The 24844-nt window shown below is 38.5% G+C and overlaps 1 protein-coding gene across 2 annotated transcripts in view; it reads left to right on the top strand.

Moving 5' to 3' along the window:
- The window catches only part of Plod2 (procollagen-lysine,2-oxoglutarate 5-dioxygenase 2), a 66043-nt gene that overhangs the window by 25476 nt on the left and 15723 nt on the right, over positions 1 to 24844 (top strand). For both annotated transcript variants that reach the window (XM_075964993.1, XM_075964992.1), the window contains exons 2-9: positions 3790 to 3881; positions 4198 to 4334; positions 10811 to 10974; positions 14046 to 14158; positions 16158 to 16221; positions 17797 to 17894; positions 21177 to 21278; positions 23745 to 23870. In XM_075964993.1, the coding sequence (XP_075821108.1) occupies positions 3790 to 3881; positions 4198 to 4334; positions 10811 to 10974; positions 14046 to 14158; positions 16158 to 16221; positions 17797 to 17894; positions 21177 to 21278; positions 23745 to 23870 (896 nt within the window). The remainder of the gene's footprint in view (positions 1 to 3789; positions 3882 to 4197; positions 4335 to 10810; positions 10975 to 14045; positions 14159 to 16157; positions 16222 to 17796; positions 17895 to 21176; positions 21279 to 23744; positions 23871 to 24844) is intronic.

The following is a 24844-nucleotide window of genomic DNA, read 5'->3' as shown; positions in this document are numbered from 1 at the left end:
ATAGGGTTTTCCCCTTGCAAATATTGTAGACAGTGCCTGGGTTCCCACTTTCCAAACACCACCGAGGACCAGCCCTCCAAGCAGGCCTTTCTCAAGAGGGACAGCCCAGGCTTGCCATTCCTTCTCTGCACACACAACATTCCAAAGTTTGCTCTCTGATCTTTGAGCCTTTTCCAGATGAGACCACCTGCAATAGTGGGAACAGACGGACTGTACAGATTGACTCCGACGTTCTCCTCCTTGCTCTGCAAATAGCTTGTTTGGTGACACTAGCGAAGTCACTTATCCTATTTAAATCTATTCTCCGTACCTGTGAATGCCAGATATTGCTGTGTTTGTAAAAAATGATTATGTACACATATGCATGTGATATATAAAATCATTTGTCCCTGAATCCACTTAGTCAAAATGTTTATACATGCAATATATACATGTTTGAAATTTTTTGTGCTCATTATATGTGCAATTTTATGTATCAATTGATAATAAATTTAAAATGTTTATTAATCCACCGACTACTCAGTGCTGTAGAAAACCTGGTGGTCTAGTTAATGGTTGAGGACATCTTGACCTTTGGAATACCATCTAGTTGGAAAGAATTTGAACATAAGTTTTCTGTTCTAATAAATTTGTAAGTGCAGTTTCTGGAGATTGTTGGAAGAGAGCAGGGGAGTATGAAAACCGTATGTGCTCTTGACTGCTGAGTCGTCTCTCTTCCCCTTATGCTGAGTTCTTTTTGTTTGCTTGTTTGTTTGGTTTTTTGAGACAGGGTTTCTCTGTGCACTAGGTGTAACAGCCCTGGCTATCCTGGAACTCACGTTGTAGACCAGGCTGGCCTCGAACTCACAGAGATCTGCCTGCCTCTGCTTCCCGAGTGCTGGAACTAAAGGCGTGCACCAGCGCTGACCAGCTTTATGTTGAGTTCTTGAATTGGGTGTTGAAAGTTTTCGAGTGGTTCATACCAGCACTTTGTTTCCCTTTCTCTAATATTAATTTAATTACTTAGGTTCATTTCTCTTAATAGTGATGCTGAACTGCAGGTGAGAAGGCAGCTATCTGCGGGTGATAGTGGAACACACCTGCCTTTACAGCAGTTGTGGTCATTGTGCATTGGCTATTAGCAACAGCACAGGAGCAATAAGGGTCTTTATTTGCCATATGAATGATAAACAGTGCCACTTGTGAATTTTTATTGGGCTCGCTAACATTTTTATCTTCCTAATGGTCACATTGAATTATGAGTCCTATTAAGATGATAAAATTCTTGTTATTAATTTATGCTAGTAATGGTAAATGTAACAATCTATTCAGTCAAATCTCTAAACTTGTAGCAGTTTTTGATTTATGTAGAAAAAATGGTTTAAAATCATTATAGAAAAAGAGGCCCTTATAAAGTATTCTCTTCGTCTTCCTACGATCTGGTGCTCTGTTTTAACATGAACTGCGAATGGTGACCTGCCAAATTATTAATCAGTGAAGCCATGTTTTAAATATTAAAAGTGAAATTTATGCATATTTATTTAGCTTATGTGTTTATATGTATGAGTATATTGTTTATGCCTGTGTTCTTGTGAAAGCAGTCATATCGCAGCATTCCAGTATGGAAGTCAGAGGAAAACCCTGGGGTGTTGTTCCTCACCCTTCTACTTTTTAAATCTGGGTGTTGGGCTAGAAAGATGGCTCAGTAGTTAAGAGCACTGGCTGCTCTTACAGAGAACTTGTCTATTTCCAGCATCCACACAGCAGGTTTCAACTATCTGTAACTCCAATTTTAGGGGATCCTAAACCTTCTTCTCTGTCCTTGGTAGGTAGCAGGCACACCTGTGGTATATACACACATGCAGATAGAGTGCCCATACACAGAAAGCAAATAAAATAGATCTTTAACACAAAGATTGGATGCCACTGCATATGGCTTGCTGGCCGAGAGCTTCTGCAGATTCTCTTGTCTGTGCCTTGTGTCCCCCCTGTAGAGTATGCTGGCATTACAGACCCTTGTACTGCTGCTGCACCCAGCCTTCCTTGGATTCTAGAGAGCCAGCTCAGGAGGTCATACTTACCCATCTCTCCAACCCTGGAAAATTTTGTTCTCTAAAAGTAGTATAAAAATATCTTTAGGATACCTTTATTTAGTATCTTAGTTACTGTTCTGTTTCCTGGGAAGAATCATGGTGAAGGCAAATCTTCAAAAGAAAGCATTTAGTTAGGGACTCACTCACAGTTTTAGGTAGTCCGTGATCATCATGGTGGGAAGCAGAAAGGCATGGAGCTGGAGCAGCAGCTGAGAGCTTTACAACCTGGTATTCAGGCACCAGGGAGAGATGATGGGGCTGGGGCGGGGGGAGCAGACAGACTGACAGAGACAGAGACAAAGGCAGATGTTGGACTTGGAAGGGCTTTTGAAACTTCAAAGCCCACCTCAGTAACACCTCCTCCATCAAGGCTATAGATCCGAATCTTTCCCCAACTGTTCCCTGCCTGGTGACTAAGCACTCAAATACACATGAGCCTGTGGTGGCCGTTCTCATCGAAGCCGCCGTACTCAGATCCTCACGCCATTAATTACTAAATGGCTTTATTTTTATTTGCAACATTTATTTATTAAACCAAAAATTTTGTAAGATACACTTTTTTTTTAACAGAAATCTAAAAATGCATTACTTGTCTTGATGAATAATGAGTTTGTTTTACCTACATTATACTGATTTTCTATAGTAAGTTACTTTTAAAACTTGAGATGCAGAATTACCTTAGTTTATTAACCGATTCCTGTGTTTCATAAATCCTATGACTAAAGATTGTGTATGATTTAGAGGTCATGCAGAACCTTTTCAGTTTTCTTGTATCTCTAGGCAACAGAGAATTAAGAGGGATAACTTGGTTCTTATAATGTTGAGATGTTAGTTTGGCTGTTTTAGTCCATGACTGCTTGTGATTCTGGAAACAGAAATGCTCCACTCTTTAGTTCTTGCTGGAAAGGATGAGTCTTTTATGAATTTTCCAACATCCTTTTGCATGATAAATATTGTCCATCTGTCTACAATAGCTTTTGTAGATATTTGTCAATAAATCCTTAGTGTGTCTGCCTCTATTAAGAAGAGATACTAGACTGAACGAAAGGAAAAGCCACTATAAAAAGCCACTAAAAGGTGCATATTTACTGATGACATTGTTAGCATTGCTAATTTTTGTTCCAATTACTGTTCAATAAACTAAGCAACACATAAGGGATACAAATGTAATGACTTTTAAGATTTCTAGTACAAGATTTTATGAGTAGGAAGAGAAGTAAGACTTTTCTGAAATCTGCTTTCAATTTGTTACGTTTATTTTAGAGGCTAAGAATTAGACTTACAGTTAGGCCAATGATTGCTGCTGAGTAGATAGAGCTCACTAGGAGGTCACGTCATAATATGCGTCAAATCTGGCATGGTTTATAGGTTAAGCTGGCTGATGAAGTGATAGCCACAAAAGTTTAACCCTTACGGGTAAAATAGGCATTTTATGAAAGCTTTTCTCTTGTGTTTGAAATCTCACTTCAGAAGCTGTTTTCGCTGAGCCACTAACGAACTTTATTTGCTGTTAAAATAATTTCTTACTACATGGCTTCCTCGTTGGATAACTCACCTGAAATGCCTTTATTTCAGTAATTCTTTGTTTAGTTTTATCTAAATTAACTAATCAAAGCATCCCTATGAAATGATGAAGTTTGTAATTACTATAGTATAGCATGGAGTGGTGATAGCATTTAACTTCTTGTTGAGTCTTCTTTTTTTTATTCTTTTGCAGATAAACTACTAGTCATAACTGTAGCAACAAAAGAAAATGATGGATTCCACCGATTTATGAATTCAGCCAAGTATTTCAATTATACTGTGAAGGTATGATTTATCTTTCAATATTGGGACTTGCTAGAAGGTTTCTTCACTTAAGTTTGAAAAACAAGAATAAGAGAAAATGAGAAATACTTTCAGATTCCACTTCTATGGGTTAGAGTCAGCTTTTGAAATGTGTGGTATGGTGTATTAGTCGTGGGTGGCATTGAAGAATTATGACCTCCTTATATATTAGTTTTCTTTTCTCTAGCATTGTGCTATAAATAAATAGTTGGTTACTATCCATGTTTCTTTTGACATTTTTATGCTATTGTGACCATTGGCATTTTCCTCAGGATGAATTATTTTATTTCATTCATAGGTTCTTGGTCAAGGGCAAGAGTGGAGAGGTGGCGATGGGGTTAATAGTATTGGAGGGGGCCAGAAGGTGAGATTAATGAAAGAAGCCATGGTGCAGTATGCCAGTCAGGAGGATATGGTTATCTTGTTTACTGAATGGTAAGAGAATTATCCTATGTATCCTATGCATTTTGCAATCTGTATTGTACTACTTTGAAAGATGGAATTTGTAACTGAAGTTTAAATGTTGAATTATTTTACTGACAAAGAATCATTATTGTAATAAGTATATTTTTCTCAGTTATAACTCGTTTCTCTAATAAGCAACCTCTGTTTCTAAGCTCCAACTTAAAAGCAAGATTTTTTTTATGCTCATTTTTTTCATTAACAGGAACTTGTTTCTATGTAAAATAAATTTATTATGCATGGAAAAATCACAAGCTGGGCCAATCTTATATTAAAGGCGATGAGTTCTAATAAGGACTAATGAGAAAAAAAGGCGTAGTTTAACATTTTTGTGAGATTCATTTTAATCTTGAGTTAGAAGTGCGATAGAGATCATACTTAAGGACACAATTGAGGGAGACAACCAAATGGATTCTGTTTAACTATGAACAGAAGTATCTTGTAAAATTACAAATACAAGATAGATAAGAGACCCTGTGCTGTCAAGAACAAAGACCCTTTCAGGCATTAATTTCTTTGCATTTATTTACTTTTGAACTTGAGCTGAAATCCAAAGGAATACACATCCTAAGCATGCATTTTGCCATTGAGCCATCCCACAGCCCCCAAATACCATTTGAATAGTGCCACATTCTTCTAATTAGTTTGAAATACGTATACTTTTTCCTAAACTTCTTATGTATCTTAAAAACACCAAGTTGCGCCATTTACGTAACCTCTTTGTGTCTTCCTATTGTTACAGTGTTAGTACTGATCATTCATTTTAAATCCTGTTGCGTTTACCTCATAGGTATAGGAAAGTCATCTTAAGTCTTTTTTTTTCAGTACACATTATTTACAGATAAAAATAATGGTGGTGGTTCTTTAGCAAAACTATGTGAGGATGGCGTAAGCTTTGACATAGAAGTAGAAATAATGACACTTCAGTGCCACACTTAAAACTTCCATGCTTAGAATTTGAGGTCTTCCATGCAGGAGCTTTGCTTTCTTGTTTGTACCTTTTATTGCAAGATGAATTGTGATATGGAAGGTATGTTATGGCTTGTGCACTGTGAAGTTTTCTACATCATCTGTATTGTCATGTGTGTGTGTATGTGTGTGTATACATACATACACATTGTAGAATATCTAGATTAAATGCTGAATACATTATTTCTTGTACTCACATCACCAAGCTTGAACCTGACCACAAGCAAATTTGGATTTTGATTTGCAGTAGATAATCTGCAAATAAGCAACCTCATTGAAAGTAATCTGATTTTTAGGTTCCTGAGCCCCTGAATTTGAGGAACCTGGTTTTCCCTATGCTTCTCTTTCCAGCCTCCTTTCTTCCCTACTCGTAAGATTTAGTCTTGGAAAGTTGGCAGTATGGGAGCCATCTGTTCCTGACAGACAGAAGGGGGCGTTATGAGACACCGGTGTCCTGGGGCAGGTCAGTGTGGTTCAGTTCCATTGTATTGAAGACTCAACATGGTAGAAAAGACAAGAGTAAGGAAGGCCTGGTGTCTCTAGGTACAGTCAGCGTCAGCCATGTGTCAGCGGACTGGCTTGATATTCCTGAGAGCAAAGCTTTAAAAGCAATACCTGTAGTTTTACATTAAAAAAAAAAGGTTTAGTTGATGACGCCTCCTCCCTGGCAGTAGTGACAGCTTGTGCTGACATGAAGGGCTTGTTATTAGTGATGGTCAGGTTTCATTTTCTTAGTAAGAAGGAATCGAAACACACCACTGTGGGCCCTTGTTTCTGTACTGTCTAACTCTTTATTCTGAGAAAGGCTGAAATTCTTAGCTGTCTCTTTAAACTTAGTTAACTGTGGTCAGTTCATTGGTGCAAATGTGCTAAAAAAAAAAAAGTTAAATAGGAAATGGGTGTGTTTTCGGTTTTCACACTGTCTGTGTGTTCTTTTCGATACTCACTGGTTTTAGTGAGTATAGTCATGGACACACAGAAGTACATGATCTCCAGAGGCTTTGTCAGCATGTGATTGCAGATGTTTGCTATATATGATAGCTGTGACTGTGTGTGTGTGTCTTTATCTTTGTGTGCTGCAGGTACTGAAGGTTTCATAGTGTTGCATTGGGGTCTGTTTCTGGAAATACCAAGATGTGTCTGAGGGTGGAGACCTAAGACATAGTTTTCAGGTGTGGGCCTGCATCTGTTTCATTTTGTTAGTTTTTATTTCAGCCGATAACTTATAGTTAATGGTTTCAATGATTGTAATTTCTGTTTAATTCTATGCATGTGATGATCAGTAAAGTATTGGGTTAGGGAGGAATGGTATATGTTACAGGAGACTTCTGTGGCTTTTCTCCTAGGCTACTCAATAGCCTTTATATCCTGTTTAGATACGATGTAATTCATTTATTGGTTGAGTCACCTAGTTGTTTATCTTCAAGCTCCTACAGGCCTGTACAGATGATAAAGTCCTGAGTTCAGCTTATAAAGGAGAATATGAACACTGGTATAAGGGAGGCTTTCTTGACGAGGTTCATAGAATAAAATGGATGTTTTGATGGGTAAGGAGAAGGAAAGGATAGTGAGAGATAACTGGAAATAAATGATATATTCCTTCCATGTTGGTATCTGGAAGAGCTGACGTTGGAAATGGGCCTTGAAAGCAAAACATGTATTTTAGGTAGAAAATACATGTTAAGTAGATGCTCATTATGAAGACACACTTGAATCTACATGCAAGAACTGAGATTAAGTTCCGAATAGGATAGTACCTGGAGATTATTTGTGTGAGCCTGATCCATGTGGATTTTATTTTATAAGACAGGTATCCATAAATGGGTCTTGTGTGGCCAATCATTGTTCTGTAACTCAGGGACCTACACTTTCTTAGCTCGTTTGTGACTGCTTTTGTACCAGCCTGGCACAAATAAATTTTTTTGATAGAGTCTATATGGCCTTCAGAGTCCAAATTGTCTTCTGCAGGCCACTGTAAATATTTGGTGACTCGTATTTTAGGCCATAGCAATTGACTCTGGGGTTTGGTGACTTCAAGAGAGTGTCAGACTATTTGAACAAGGAGTGTGTATGACAGGGATGGCAGATCTCAGTGAAGGTGCATGGGTAGCCTGTGGGGTCTGTAAATCAATCTGGATCACTGTCTTCAGGGAGAGGAACTGGAGAGTAGAGGTAAGTTGGAATCAGTAAGACAAGGCAAAACGATTTTGATGAAAGCTGCCATGAAAAGAGGCGAGTTCTGGATGGATGATGGAATTTTATCCAGTCTGGGTAACTGTGGTTGAAGGTACCACAAAAATAATAGAGAAGCACAAACACTCATAAAAGTCTCAACGACCTGTTGGACATGCCTGGGTTCAGTCTTATGGGTTTTGCAGGACTTGGGGCTATTTACCACGCTTAAATGTGGAAAGTTTTATTTTATTCTCATATTTAAATAGACTGAGTTCCTGTGAGAATTATTTTATGACCTGTGTGCATTCGATTTTTTGCAAAAAATACATTTTTTTTACATTTTTGTGGTTCAAATAATTTTAAGTAGAAAAACTTTCTTTGGGAAGTTTTAAAAAGGCACAAAGACATTTTCTGAGGAATTTTAACAGACACCTGCTAGAATGAAATGGGGAATGTTTCCCCATCCTTACCTTTTTAGCTGTGTGTGGTGGCACTTGCCAGTACTGCCAGTTCTTGGGAGGTGAAGGCAGAGGGAAGAGTTCAGGGCCAGCCTGGGCTTCCTAGTGTGTTCTTGGCTTGCCTCGACTACATAAGACCCTTTCTCGGAAAAAAGAAGTATTTTACATTTTTAGCCAAACTAATATTCTTACTTGTATGAAAATAATTTTTTCATGGACCTTTACATAATTATATTTTAAAAGTAATGTTTATAAAGTTCTAACTTATCAAATTAAACCTCATATTCCTTGTATAAGCTATTGACTTCATTAATAGTCTGAGATGCAATTCTTTACTAGAGTTTCAAAGATGAAAAACATTTGCTTCCCAAATGGTAACTTTTGGGGGGCAGTAATGGGGATGAAACCCGGACTTCCCTCACTGGAGGCCAGTGGTGAACCTGGAGTTAAACTTCCAGCCTCACTGAGTATATGGTGCTACTTTCACCCCTTCTAAGGTTAGATTAGAAATCATGGTTCTTTGACCTAGCAAGCTACATTTCTTTACTGTTTTCAGAAACTGTCTTGGCCTCCTGAGGCTCACTGTATACCTGACTCAGAGTTTGAAATTTGGCATCATCTTATTTTTTCTCTCTAACACACACACGCACACACACACACCACCACAACAACAACTAGTGCTTTGGAATAAAACAAGTATGTTAAAGGTAGGACTGATGAATCCCAGCCCCAGGGAGGCAGAGGCAGGCAAATCTATGTGAGTTTGAGGCCAGCCTGGTCTACAAGAGCTAGTTCCAGGACAGGCTCCAAAGCAACACATAAAATCCCTGTCACAAAAAAAAAAAAAAAAACAATCACATATCTTTAAAGCTTATTTTAAGCTCACACACACACACACACACTTGCTCTGACTTTTCTAAGCAGTTCCTCCAGTTAATAACCAGCAGCTGTCTTGTTTGCTTACACACGTACAGTGTGCTAGCAGCTGTTAATCAACAGCATTTCTAGTCTCTTACCCTGACTTATGACTAAGGAATTAAACACGCTTAAGCAACAGGCTTGGTGCTCCGATAGCTGACAGCAAAGCTTGGATCAGACTTCAACCATGTGCTATGATAGACCGTTGACTATGCTCTTAATACTGCTAACAACATCTCGCCTATTGATTGTGAAAAGACAAAAACTTATTCTACTATGTACCATGAGTCTGTAATCTTTGTGTCAGTCTGCCCATCTGGATTTTCATGAGCAGAAACTTAATTTTGGCATGCAATAATTCATAGTAGAAATAAAAGTAACTGATAAAATATAAATTTTCTAGAACAATCACAAGTAAGAAATTAGCTGATGTCAACATTGCTTTTAGCAATGTTTTTATTAAAAAGGGGGAGATGTCAACAATCCTGGATTATATGAGTAATTTCAGTCCTTGGGGTGGAGGTAGGAGGATTTTAAGTTTAGGGAATTCTGGGATATATTGTGGAACTCGTCCCAAAATAAATTAGTAGATATCAATTTTGTTTAACAGAATTACAGAATTTAGTTGTGCAGTTTTTACTCATCTTTGAGTTCGCTGCTCTATATTGTAAAGTACGTGCTTTAACTAGTAAGCACCGTGCAGAGGAAAGAGCAGAGCGGTGTTGACAGTGTCCTTTATAAAGGACAGGACCTGCTGGTGATGTCCTAATTCCGTCACACTGCTGGACAGAGTGAGTCATGTGGCATGTCTTCCTTTGCAGTACTTTCAACTAGGGATTGCCATGTGTTCATCTTACATGAATGATGCCACTGTTAAAGGGACAGGTATTGTGTCTGCCAAGAGCCTAGTGGAGAACAGAAAGTTATAGCATTTTTGCTAAAAGTTACCTCAAATATTTTTTGGCTTTAAAAAATATGTCATAGAGATAAGCAACAATGTGTTATATTTTGATAAAAAAATATAAGTACATTGAACTAAAAATTACTAAGTCTTACACGTGCATATCCAGTGAGTACAGCTGGAACGCACAGATGGAGTAGCTGTGTCTTCCTGACGGGTTCTAATAGAGCATCTGCACCGTTAGCTACTAAGGAGTCCTTTGCAGATCTCAAGTGTATGAGCTTGCCCTTCGCGTTGGCTGCCTAGAATAAGATTGTCTTAGTGTCCTGCAGGCATTTGGATTTTAGGTACACGGATGTAAAAACAAATACAGATAAATTTGACGCTGTAATAAGCTGGGACTTTCTTCGGAGAGTTTACATTTCTCATAATGGTTTTCGCAGTTAATTTTCTTTTGGGTTGTGATTCAGTGAATTAGCTTGGAACAAATAAAGTCCAGGGGAAAAAAAACTGGGAAAATATTAGACCTTAAATTATTTCATTAATTTCAACCTTGATTGAATTTTATGGAGCTTTAAAAAGATGAATTGTCTGATGAAGAGTCCATGTTACATATGACAGTGTGAGACATTTATCTAAACCAGTTTTCAGAGATAATCATGGATTGCTATACATGTCCCTGAAATATTTGACTCTTAAGATGGAAACTTTTATAAGTGTTTATGCCTGTGCCTACAATTTATATGAATCGTAACACTTGCACACTGACTTACAATTTTTATTTTGGAGTTAAATTTTTATCTATATGAAAAATATCACATATTTGTATTTCATTTGTCAATATAGAGTAAAACCAAAATCTAATGTAGTTTATATGATGTGAGGTGGGGGAGGTTGCCTGACTTGTTCTCTAATCAGATAAGTTAATCCTATGTGGATTCTAAATTCTCTTTTTTAGGGGTTTTTTTTCTTCGTTGTGTGCTTAAATTCTGAACCATGCATTCTAAAGATTTTTTTTTTTGAAACAGTTTTGATGTTATATTTGCTGGTGGGCCTGAAGAAGTCCTGAAAAAGTTTCAAAAGACAAATCACAAAATTGTCTTCGCAGCCGACGGGATTCTGTGGCCAGATAAGCGGCTGGCAGACAAGTACCCTGTCGTGCACATTGGAAAGCGGTACCTGAACTCGGGAGGTATGAACGATGCTGCTCTAGACGGGAGGCATCCAGCCTCACAGCCGTGATCATACTGTGATAGCTCTGAAAGCTCGTGTGCATCCCCATGCCATAGCCATGTGTGTAGGCCATGGGGATGTCTGAACTTCCATGGTGCAAGTGAGAATTCACGTCTTCTGATTACCATTCATTGAGAGGTTTGGGGTCGAGGACATTAAGTTTAGTGCACATGATTAAAAACAGCCACTTGTTAATGTGATCTGCTTTAAAATACATTGTGTTGAATTGCTTATTTTGGCGTTGTAGCCAACATTTTAAATAGTGTCTGAGTGTATAGAAATGTTGCATTCTCTAGCGAGTCACCACAGATTAATTAACAATGATCACACACACGCCCTTAATGATAAATGAAAATTTGACTTTGGGTGTATTGTGACTACAGAATTTGTTTTTCTTGAACTGAGGTAAATGTAAGCACATTAGGAAGGAGGACATGTGTTTTGTGTAAGAATGACCTGTGAAAACTCTAATTTGGTTTCAAATGAGTGTGTTGATTTAGTGTATAAAAGCAAAATTAAAAGTTGCAGATAAAAAACCAAGCATCAAGTTAGGCATTTGCAATATGCAACACTACCCAGGCTGAGAGTGCAAACAAGGAGACACCATTGTCAAGTCAAGACTCACAGCATCCTGCAGACATGGACTGGGGAAGAAGCAGCAGTACAGGGTTGCTGAGAATCCCTCCCTCAGTGAGCTTCTGGTTTCCTGTTGCATTATGGGATAAACAATGGTAACCAATGTTGGTTTAAGCTGTTCAGTTAAACACTATGTTTACTGCCTTAGCTGTTAATTGTCTTTCCCATTTCAGGGCCAGGGGTCATCCTGGCCCAGGACATAGTTTTGCATACACGTGATGAAAATGTGCTTGAATCTAACACAAAAGAGGACTCTTAGCAGTTCAGCAGGCTTAAATGTGACATGCTAGTTTACCAGTATAGTGTGTATTTTAGCATGGCAGAGATAAGCTAGGTCCGGTTGCAAGCCGTGTTGGCAAGTGTGTGTTTAGAGCAGTCTTTGATCCACAGTGGATCTTGTTCAGACAGCTCCATAAATATTGTTTGAGGTAAGCATGTGTGGGCAGCAGACATAGCTTAGTCATCTATGGTGACAAGCTTGTCATTTCTCTGCAGTGACTCAAGCTCAGCCTTTACATCTCTGACATTTTACCCATCCACCCCATAGTCATAATTTAGAACCTCTCAGTCTGTATGAATCATGGACCTCTGAGACCTCAAGTGTTAGCCTGTACTTTTAGCTCCCCTTCCCGCCATCCCAACACATACTGTCTGTGCCTTGGGGACCTCTTGACCCTGGTATATTTTACCAGACTGTTCACCATCTCTGAGGGGTATTGTATTCAAGTTAGTATCTAGGATTGGCTGTGTTAGTCTGCTGACCTCACTGCCTTGCTATGAGCTGCCTGCTCAATCTTTCCCCTTTGGAGTTATTGTCATGGATATGGTGCTGTTCCTGTGCCCTGACCACTGAGCTATCAAGCCCTCAGTCACAATAAATAGCCCATTTTGCAGTTTAGCCCTCATTAGAGGTTTTAAAACGTGAATTTTAAAGATGATGAATAGCATTGGATTAGGTTGTATTTTGGCATTCAATTATTTTTTTCCTGGAAAATTCATGCACATGATATTCTATGGTAGACATTCTTCTGGATAGCAAGCAGTATAGCCACTGAGGGAAATTTCTGAGGGACTGTCAGTGCTGTGGAAATGACAACCATTAGCAGGTAAGTGCTACTGTCACACCTAACACAGGGAAAGTCCTCACAGATAAAACACCACGCTTCTATCTCCACGGATTATCAGGGAGCGGATAGCAGCATGAGCGTGTGCAGTCAGAGTGTGTGATTGCACAGTTTGTGAGAGACATTTAAAGGACATGAGTTGTGACTTAGTAAAAATGTACCACTTAGTTTTAAGACATGTTAATTGAAAAAATAATAAATTATAAATACATCTGAATGTAATTTTATTTCACTTACTTAGATGTATTTGGCCTTAGAAGAAGGGCAAGGAAGCAATTTTTTATAAGACAATAATATAAGTCAGTGAAAATGACACCAATTTTTTTATTATTGAGGATTATTCATAGTAATTAAAAATACATTGTTAGGCTCGAGAGATGGTCTGTGGCTGAATGCTCCCTGCTTGTCCAGTTCCTGCCATCCCCATCCCATTGGTGAGCTCACAAGTCTTGTAACTCTAAGTCAAGGGGACCTGACGTTGTCTTCTGACCTTTGTGAGCACCTGCACACTCATGGCTCACATACAAACAAGCAGGCAAAATAAAATAAACTTTTTTTTAAAAACTATGGTCTGTGTGTGGTGAGTGTTGTCTGTCGGTGAAGCAGAGCAGCTGGTTGCATGGCTGAAACTCGGGAAGACCTAGAAAATGACCTCGTTGTCTCTGTCTTTATAGATATGTGCTATTGGCAGATTCATCACAGAGGCTCGAAGGCCAAGGGGAAGACTTCAATTTTAGATTTCCTTATTCCAGACAATGACATATAAAATCTAGCCAGAAAAATGATCTACCAGGCACAGTAAGACTGGTTTCAAGTAATGGAAAACATTCCCAAAATTCCTGGATAGAAAGTTTCTTCAGGATTTTTGTAATTGATGACAATCCACATTCTTTGCCTACGCTGGAATCTTGGCACAGTGGGAGACATTTCCTTCATTCAGAAGTAGTGGTTCCTTTTCAGTGGGTTCAAGAAGGGCCATTCACAAGGTCTAGAGGAATTCCATCTCACCCTGCTCTGTCCCCAGTCGGCCTTACCTTAGTAACCTCGCAGAGTTCTTATTTATCAGTTAACTTCAGGAATGCATATATTTAAAAGCATCTTTGATTAGCTTGCTTTGTATTATAATTAGTCTTGTCTCTCCATTTTAGCCTACATGCATAAACATTGGACCTCATGACTTTGCAGCTTTGTCAGCTGTTGGAATGAACTAACGATGACATACGCTTGGGTCTTTGAATTCTGAGCTGTCTGCTGTGTTTGTGTGTTGCAGGCTTCATGGGCTATGCTCCGTACATCAGTCGTCTTGTCCAGCAGTGGAATCTGCAGGATAACGACGATGATCAGCTCTTCTACACAAAAATTTACATCGACCCAGTGAAGAGGGTGAGGGAGAGCTTGCAGTTTCTCTTCTTGTTGCTTTGCTTGCTTTGATTTTTATATTTTCCTCAGGGAGGAGTCAGAAACAAAAAGATTTTGGGAAACTGAATTATTTTTGTTGGTATCGCAATTGAAACTCTCCGCATCCGTGGAATAAGTACTGAGTAGGTGACCTTGGTCTCCCTCCTTTGGATATGAGAAGTGTCTGATTGTCTCTGTCTCTCTCAGTGGCTGAGTCAAAAATCTTGCCCAACTTAGGTTTGTTAGAGAGGAAAAAATAGGTCTTAGACCCTGTTATTTGCCATGTTGTGTGGAAACACATCAAACGACTAGGAAAATTCAGGGCCAACCTCGACCAGCATGCAGCCTCAGCTGCTGGGTCACTGCCAGGTCTCTTGATAGCAGAATGGGAGAAATAAGTAAAGTTTCTGCACCTGGAGACCAAAACCAGCTACAGACAATGATGTCTTTGTGGAGCAGACATCTATCATTAAGACACAATGTTCTAGCAATAACACTTTTAAACGTCTACCATGGTGCATGGCAATACTTTGTTTGATACTTTGAAGTGGCATATGAATAAGCCCACTGAAAAAGAGTTTGCCACACTGGAATGAACATCTCTGTAAGACTTGTTGGAGTTTGAGGATGCCTCACCATCGTCCAGGTGACTGGTATTGCAGATATAGCATGGGACATGGTCCTGTGTAGACAGATCTCATTGGGTTTTATAGCCAGCTGGAGGACTAAGAATGTTTGCAAAGGGACTGAGCAGGTGGCTAAGTGGGTAAAACATTTGCCTTGTCAGCTTGACAACCACGTTGGGATTCTCAGTACTGCATAAATGCCAAACAGGCTCACAGTTCTGAGAAACAGCTGGAGGTCCCTAGACAGCTGACTAGCTAGATTAGCTGAATTGTTGAACTCTAGATTCAAGTGAGAGACCTTGTCTCCACATTATGTAGAAAGCAATTAAAAAAGTTAGTCAATGTCTATTTCCGGCTTCTAAATACATTTATACTCACACTCAGGCAAACACACACACACACACATACAACATACATGTACATACTGACCAAAAAGGGGGGAAACAGAAAAAAGTGCTTTAGAGTATAAATTATGGAATGAATAGATTATGAAATTCCAGAGATTATGGCCTGAGATTCTAGGGGCCAGAGACAGAGCCTCATTTCCTAATAAAAATATTGTAATTATCACAAATACACTAACTAAACATAGTAGTGGGCTAAATAAGGAATATATTTGTCAATGTGTTTATTTTTTCCTCTGAGATAGTGTCGGTTGCAACAATGGTGTGCTGCTTTCCAGCAAGGTAGCTCTTGTCTGTTCCACACTATATGTGGAGTGTGTATTTTCAGTGTCTCTGTGACCAGATGGCTGTCGGAGCCCTGGTCATGACAGTCAGACAGATAAAACGCAGGTTGGAAAAAAAAAATGCAGGTTGGTTGAAAAAAACAACAAAGTGCCATTTAAATTCTTGAGGTCTCCTTAGCTAGCCTTTCAGGAAGAGTCAGGAACTGCATGTAACATATCATGTAACTACACATAACACATAAATGCAATTTCATGCTTTTCCCAATACATATGCCATACTGAAAATCTGGGGACTGTTAAAACCGAGTCTGCCACTAACTTTATAGAGAGAGTTCATAAGATTGATTTAATCTTTAATTCAGAGAAAAAAAGAGGAAACTGTAATTTGAAAAAAAATTATTTTAAATGGTGTGAAGTTACATTTTGTTCATTTTCTGTGCATTTGTGATGTTTCTTGCATTGTGACTACTGCACCCTGACAGCAGGGAATCAAGGCCTGTCTGTGCGCGTCTGCCTACAATGCTGTCTTAGACATCTGAATCTTTCCCTTAATACACTGAGCAAGTATTTTAAGCTGTAAATTACCCCAGCGATGCATAATCAATTTGACCATGTTGGTGGTTGTTTCTGTTATAATTTTCAATGTTGCCTATTTCCTTTACTTTTTTAGGAAGCATTTAACATCACATTGGATCACAAATGCAAAATTTTCCAGGCCTTGAATGGAGCTACAGGTACAGATACATACACTGTCTTCTCATAGTTGTGAATGCCTGTATTCAGCATTCTCTTCTGCAGTAAACCATTTGGAGCTATGACCAAGGTGCCAGCCTCTAAAATGTTTAAAAAAATCAAGCACTGAACTTAATTTGATGTTTTCATATAGTTTAGAAAATTCCATTCCTATTACGAATATGCTTCTGCAGAGTGTGTGTATGCATCCAGACACTTATGGCTATCTGCATCAAGTGTGTGCACATTTGTGAGAATACTTATAGTGTGTCTATAAACCTACACACTTAGGAGTATACTGTGTGCTCATACCTGCACATTCATGAATACACTCTTACAGAGCACGCTCACTCTGAGTACATGTATGCGTACATACAAAGATCATGTATACAGTGACATACTTGTGGGTAGATGTACAAAGTATGTGTACACACATGAACTTCACGACTATACTCTGAACATGTGTTCACACTGACAGACAAGGGAGTACACTCTAACAGAGTATGCACACATACCGAACTATGTGTTAATACAATCCCATAGTGTCTGCACATAACAACCTGCACATTTATGAATATATACACAGTGTGTGCACACACCTACATCTTTGAGTACACTCAAAAAGCATGCGTGCACACCAGTTTATATGTGAATACACTCTCACAGAGCATAGGGGCATACATGTACACTTGTAAATACACAAGCAAACATGTTTGCATACTTGTGAGTGCATGTACAGAGTGTGTGCACGCATTTGTGATATATACAGAGCATGTGCACAAACCTGCACATGAATGTGCATATATCATGTATATATACCTGCACATTTTTAAGTACTGCCTCAAGAACATGTGAATAAACCTGGATAACTATGAATAAACATATAATGTGTGCACACAACTGCACACTTTTGATTACTCACACAGAACTTGTGCACACAGTTACATATTTTTGAGCACGCACACAGAGAACATGTCCATACCAGCGTATGCAGGTACATCTGCACAGAGATTGCCATGAACATACTTGTGAGTATTCTTGATGTTTTAATTTATGTACTAAAACTCACAATATTTTTATTTATTAATGCATATTATTTAAAAAGTTAAGAATATGTTATAGTTCTATACAGTTCATGGTGCTGTCCATAGAGTGATTAGGTTCTTGGGATAGAAGGCCAATTGAGAGCTGCACATCTGTCAGATGGCCAGTCAGCTGTGAAAGTCTGGCTTATGCCAGGCAATGCACCTTCGCCATACACACATTGCTTGCTCTTTCTAGAATAAGCCTTCAATCCCGGTCTGGGCCCACTACAGATAAGTTGTGATAGTGGATCCAGCTGGTGCCACACTGCTGGCAAACACATCAGGGACCAGCAAAGCACTCGACAACCCGGCTTAGTGCTTGGGTATTTGGTTGGAATCAGCCTGTAACTACCTGTACCCTTCTTCAATTTGGAAAACTGCTGACTTGGGCAAGATAGTTTCTATGCATTGAAAAATGTGATTGTATGTCTTGGAAATCCATAGACCTACAAATGTTTGAAGTTAAGGAAAACTTTTCTCTTTTTAACCCAGATGAGGTGGTTTTAAAATTTGAAAATGGTAAAAGCAGAGTGAAGAATACGTTTTATGAAACACTGCCAGTAGCAATTAATGGAAATGGGCCCACCAAAGTAAGTACCTATACCCATTAACTGATTGTCTGTTTCTCTGAGTTGGACTATGGAACAATATGAGAGGGTCATCATCTCTTTAAAGCAGGTTCTTTGAAAAACTTGAATGTGGACAGTTTATTTGCGTTGTCTTTTATGCAGTGTAGCATCTGACTTAAAATAAACAGGGTTTTCTCTTAGCAAGATTATGACCTTCTATTCTATAGATACATACTTCACTTTAGTGACTACCATTTTAGGAACAGTAGAGGTCAGAGACCCAGAGAGCAAGCCTTATTCCCCTAATTGTTCAGAGATCCTAGAATAATCACATGTGCTGCACATGAAAAGAAATAATTGCTTTAAATAATTCGATTTATAATAAAATCAATGACCTGAATCCATGCCCCAAAATCATAGTTCTTAGCTGCTGCGACCTTGACTAATGGCTAGATGGGGCGGGGATGGGCCCTCTGTTAGTGCAGATGACATCATATTTGGATGTACTTTGAAGAGGACTCAGGAAAGTTCTTGCTCGGTGCCCAGGAACTCAAGGCAGCCTCGCCCTTCAGCAGCTTTCCACACCTTCCCCAGCGGCCAGCAGAAATGTCCACAGTTGTTACGAGGGAAACAGATGCCCTGGTGTATGGGTATTGGGAGGAGAAGGGCAATCTCTGCCATGGGATGACAAATACCAGGACATTTCCCATCAGTAGTACTCTTTCCCAACATTTACTACTCTGGAAAAAGGGTAGAAGGTGGAAAGTTACAAAATCGAACTTTATTTCTGAAAACTGAAAGTTTTGCTTCTTTGTGCTTTACCCCTTAGGACTGTTGGCCATTTTCATATTCATACAGGGAATCTAGAATTCATGGCACAAATATTAAATTTTGATGTTATTTCTTAGTGGGAAAAGTGTCAGTCCTTAAATGTGAGGATTTTTAATGTGTCCAGCAATTTCAGGGACTTTTACTTCCTTTAAAAATATTTTCAAGGACATTCTAATGAAGATTATGTATTTTGTAATTTTCATGTCCTTTCAAAGTAACATGTATTACGGAGCACATTATATATATAATGTATAATGTATATATGTGTGTCTTATTTTAGTACTCACCTTCATTATTTGTCAATCAGAAGTACTTTCTGTGTCTTGTTTTTGTTTTTTTATGCACTTTAAATGCTCCATTGTTCCCTACCCCTCTTTGAGAGGATGTCACTGTGTAGTATTGGCTAGCATTTACCTCGCCTTGTAGACCAGGCTGACTTTGAACTCAAGGAGATTCATCTGCCTCTGGAGTGCTGGGGTTAAAGGTGTGCACCAAAACCATGCCCAGCCATACTGACTCTATAATGACTGTCATGAGATATGGTTTCTGACTTCTGAGGTCCCATATCATCCAAAGCTGCCGTGGTGCTTATCCATTTCTTAGGTTTACCGAGGTTCAATGCATCTACCTCTATAGGTTTACAGAGGTTCAATGCATCTACCTCTATAGGTTTAGGTAGCACAAAGGCTTTCCTGTGCTAATGCAGTTTCCTGGCTTTAGCATTTTCTGATTGAAATTTCTGTTGTAGAAATATTTTGATAGACCTAGGAAAGGACACTGGCAAAATGGCCGAGTTAGCTCCCTGTGTGCTCTACTTTAGGGTCTTAAGAAGCTAGAAATATCTTGTAAGCACTTACTTATGTGCTCTCACTTCTGTCTTTAAAATTTTTGACTTTTTCTTTTGAATGTCTTACTTTTGCCATGTTAAAAAAAAAACAAAAACAACGACAAGAAAAGCATGATTAGCTGGCAGTGGTGGCACCTGCCTTTAATCTCAGCACTCATGAGAGGCAGAGGCAGGTAGATCTCTGCAAGTTCTGGGGGTGCATGGTCTACAGAGGGAGTTCCAGGGCAGCCATAGCTACACAGAGAAACCCTGTCTCAAAGCAAAAACAGAAACAAACAAGCAAATATGAAAAACATGATTATAGGAGCATAATGAGGATTTGAAGTGTGTTCTTACAGTGGTAATGTAATTTAACAACAGACACTGTGTGGTATCAAGATTGCAAAGCATGTAGGAACTTTGTTACATATACATCTAGAGAATGATTCTGCAATGTCCCAATTTCAGAAAGGTTCAAGATATTTTGAGGGCTCAAAGGGAATTGTAGTCTGCTTGTTTCTTGTGCCAACTTCCTCCCTTTACTGACTACCCTTCAAAATATAAAATCACAGTTTTTACAAAATGAGATAAATCTCAATAGATAATTAAAAGAGAGGGGCTAGTCAGAGAGGAGATGCCCTCTCAGATGGGTAAGCAGTCTCCACTGCTGCTTTTCTTTGGTTTGTGGAATGACTGTCTTAATCCCTTGTTGCATTAGTCCTCTGAGCAGCACCCCGAAGCCTGGCTGACAGAAGCGTCTCTATGATGTAAGATGTTCTTCTGTATATGTGTTGCTTTTATTGTTTGATGAATAAAGCTGTTTTGGTCAGTGGCTTAGCAGAGTACAGCCAGGCAGGAAATCTGAACAGAAAATATATAGACATAGTAGGCAGAGTTAAGGTGTATCTTGTAGCTGCTGAAGGAGACAGACATAGGAACCTTACTGGTAGGCCACAGTCTCATGGTGATACATAAATTAATAGAAATGGGTTAATTTAAGATGCATGAACTAGCTAGGAATATACCTAAGCTATTGGCCAAACAGTGTTGTAGTTAGTATAGTTTCTGTGTGATTATTTGGGTCTGCATAGCTGGAAAATGAACAAGCAGGCTCCGTTTACGTCTCCAGAAATAGCTTTGTGTTCTTTGGTGATAAAGCTGCCTCACTCTTTGTTCTATGTGATGTGTTTGGTGAGAAGTCACCTTACCCTTGCCCCATTTTCTGCAGATAATGGGTCAATTTAAATGTCTGTGCTGGACATTTAAACATATTTATTTCATTACTGCATACTTGAATCATGATGGTTTGTATAAATGCCTTAATTGTTCCTTTAAAAGTTTACTTGGCCTATTTTTTTTGGTTACAATGGCAAATTCTAGTATTCCCTTACATCAAGTTATATCAAATAATATGAATTTTATCTTTTATAACAACTTGGTCATTTCTAGACAGAGTGTGTAGAACTTAATGATTCATCACCTGAAGAATGTATATATGTTGTATAAATGTATACATATATAACATGTATAAATGTTAGTGTGATTGGGGAATTTTGCCAGGTGCAGACAAGAATTCTCTGAAGCTATGTAATTGTAGAGTGACAACTTGGTGCTTCTGTTCATCTGTTTTTTCCTGCATTTATTAGATTCTCCAGAATTACTTTGGAAACTATGTTCCTAATTCATGGACACAGGAAAGTGGCTGTGCTCTTTGTGACTTTGACACAATTGACTTGTCTGCAGTGGATGTAAGTGGAATTTATGTGTATGAACATACATCAGAAATCTACATTGTCATGAGATGCAGTGACACAGGAAAAGGGCAAATTGTTCTATAGTTTCCCTCGTATTTTTGATGATTTCTAATGTGAAAGTACCGTGACTTAGAAATTCTAGAAGCCTGTGCTTTCGATTATTTTGAAAGCACTGACAGCTAAAAGTTGACCTTATTTGCCGTAAGTAGACTGAGCAACTGACAGCGTGCCAGTGAATTCAGAGCAACACTGGTAAAAATAAAGTCCCCAGAGACATGTGTGACTGCAGCAGCTGTGGAGTGGCAAGGTCCCGCGACACAGGGCACTGGAACTCTGTAAACTAGTGCTTGATTTCTCACCACAGTCTGAAGGGAGAATAAAAAGTAAATTGTCTACATTTAGTAACTTCTGAATAGAACTCTATGTCACTTGAAAGGAAGGTTTTTGGCCAGACTTTGAAGCAACAAACTAAATGTTTCCTTTCTGGAAAGAGGGCCAAAGCAGTTCTGAATGAATCCGCACCATGGAGATGTTTAAACACTTGTCTTGATGCTTTTTGCAGAAAATGGTGTCCTCTGGAAGGAGAATCAATTCCTTCTGTTTGGATTTTCCCTTTTAATTTAAACTTTCTGATTCAAGAATAAAATGTTAGTGTTGAGGTTTTTATTCAGCATATAAATATTGTTTTTTGCATATAAATAATTTGGTTTCTGCACTTGAATTACAACTTATTAAATTGTTCTAGAAAGGGAAAATTGCTTATTCCTAAATATAATAAAATTCTGTAGTTCTCAAAACATAGTGAGCATGCAACAGGGACATAGAAATGAAGCATTTGTAGGAGTTAAGATCCTGCACACAGCATATGTTTAAATGTGGGTCAAAACAGCTTCTTACCAGGTAGAGTTAAATTTTTTCACATTTGTATTCACTTATGCTATGTGTGTGCATGTATTTGTGTATATGTTAGTACATTTTCTGTGCATGTGTGGAGGTCAGGGGACATCTTGCAAGATTTGGTTCTCTTCTTTTGCTCTGTGAGCCCTGTGGGTTAGATTGACAGGGTCAGTGGCAAACGCCTCACTGCCTGAGTTCATCTTGCTGGCCCTACACGTGCACGTTTTAGAGACAGTTTAAATTTCATAGTTAAATTACTTCAATAAATATTAAAAGAGAAGCTTGCAGTGGATGTAAATTACTACTCTGAATTCCATCTTGCTTGTGTATAAATGTGGGATGGTTAACTTCTAAGGCACTTAGTATATTTGAATTAAACATTTTAGAGGAGATATGATCTGATCTTGACTCCTTTCTTCCATTAAACTGAAAACTCCTAGAGGGTAGGTGTACTGTTTCTAGTTCTTTGCATTTATTTCCTCATCTCGTAATTGGTGTTTGGGCCAGTGAACTGATAAAGCACAATGGACAGGCTCACTTCCCTGCAAGCAGACGTTCACATATCGAGATAATGGAGAGATATGTGTGCAGAGATGGGAAGAAATAGCCATTCAACACTTAATATGTGCAGGATTAAACACATCTCTATTTCTGGGTCTGAGTTTCTAGTGCAGTGGTAGCGGACTTGCTCAGCACGGAGTTTGGGCTCCGTGAAGACTTCATGCAGCTCTGGTTTTAGTTTCATTGCATAATAATTCACTTGCATATCTGTTTTACTACCTTGATCATAACCTTTTCAAACCAGGAGCTTCCATTCCCTTTGATAAAACCCCACCCATCACAAAGACTGCATGGCCAATGTGTATTACAGATATTTTACATAAGAAAATAAAAAAAAGAAATTATACCTAACACATGCTTAATGTGGATTTAAGAAAACATATAAAAATATTCACATTAAGATAATATGTTAAATAAAGAAAGTAGTTTTTCTTATAACATAACATGCTGAAAGTAAGTAAAAAATAGCAAAGCCTGTTAATAAGATGGGATCATTCCTCTTTATCCTCCCTCCTCCTCCATCCCCGTTCTTTTCTTTCTCCTCACCTCTTCTTGTTCTCCAAGCCCAGAGGTAGGGAGGCACTCTACCATGAGCAGCATCCCTGACCTAGAACTCTGGTATTTTTTATAGAATTTTTCAAAACACCATTTGGCTTTTTTGAGAGGAGCCCTGAAGGAAATGGATTACTTACACAGGCTGTGTACCATGTCATCCATATGGTGAACAGGGTAATAACTTCCTTTAGGTTATAAATCCATGTTAAGAGCGTGATTCAATAAAGTCACTTTGGTTGGCTTCACAGAGGTAGACTTGCAATGTTAGAGGACCCAGTGGTTGAGGCCAGCTTTGTGATTGTGCTGACCTGAAAGTCTTGTGTTTCTTGTTGTTTTATTTGTTCTGTTTCTTTTCTTTGCTTGTTGTTCCCCCACCCCGCCAAGATTTGAATAGAATTTGAAATTATACTGATCATAATTGGCTTTTGTGTTTGCTCTAAAACGTAGGTCCATCCAAAGGTAACAATAGGTGTTTTTATTGAACAACCAACCCCTTTTCTACCTCGATTCCTGGACTTACTGTTAACACTGGATTATCCCAAAGAAGCACTTAAACTCTTTATTCATAATAAAGTAAGTATTTCAGTCTTGAGTGTTGAATGTGACAATTTTTTTGAAGGAACTCCTCTTGCACCTTAAAACCAAGGAATGTTTTACACTTCTATTTTGTCTTAAGAATTGAAAGTTTAATGTAATATTAAGCTGGGCCACATGAAATTGAGAGTTTCTGTAGATCAAAATGGCTGAATATTGGCCATTTGCACACAGTTTGTCAGCATAATTGATGAGAATGTGCAAGAGAGCCTGTGCTCCTTTGCATTCGGCGACTCTGGGGCTTTCTTCTGTACACTTGCCCTTGGTTTTTGCAGCAATAATACCATAGCATCAGAGCTGACATGCTTCCAGAGCACTGCCTCCCTCCAGCTCAAAGTGGCGTCTCCTCACCAGCGAAACGCGTTATTGTTATTTCTTCTGAGACATTCAGATCCTCCAAACATGTACTTTAAACAAGTCATTTCTGTCAATATTTGTTTTAGTTCTAAGTTGTCAGCTCCAGAGCTTCTTGTTTTCTGCTCTTCTGGTAATAGGTTTAATAATAAGTAATAATATTAATATAATAATAATATAATAAGTAATAATAATAGGTAATAGGTAATAATAAGGAAATGGATTACTTACACAGGCTGTGTACCATGTCATCCATATGGTGAACAGGGTAATAACTTCCTTTAGGTTATAAATCCATGTTAAGAGCGTGATTCAATAAAGTCACTTTGGTTGGCTTCACAGAGGTAGACTTGCAGTGTTAGATGTCTTATAATCATTTATTTTTTTCAGAGACCGTTTTCAAATTTCAGAAACACACCTTTAGTAAGTTCAAAGAGTAAATATCAGACATGATTTGCTGTCCAGAATTAATTATAATATTGATACTTACCACAAGTACGTAACACAGTTGTGGTTATGTGCTTTTTGTTGACCTTTTACCAAATTTCAGATGGCCTTAAATTTCCTAACATCAATTTTTATCATTTTTCTAAGGCTAT

This window comes from Microtus pennsylvanicus, chromosome 3 (genome assembly GCF_037038515.1).
Source record: "Microtus pennsylvanicus isolate mMicPen1 chromosome 3, mMicPen1.hap1, whole genome shotgun sequence".
In the NCBI taxonomy this organism is placed as follows: Eukaryota; Metazoa; Chordata; class Mammalia; order Rodentia; family Cricetidae; genus Microtus; species Microtus pennsylvanicus.
This window is presented reverse-complemented; position numbering and strand designations above follow the sequence as displayed.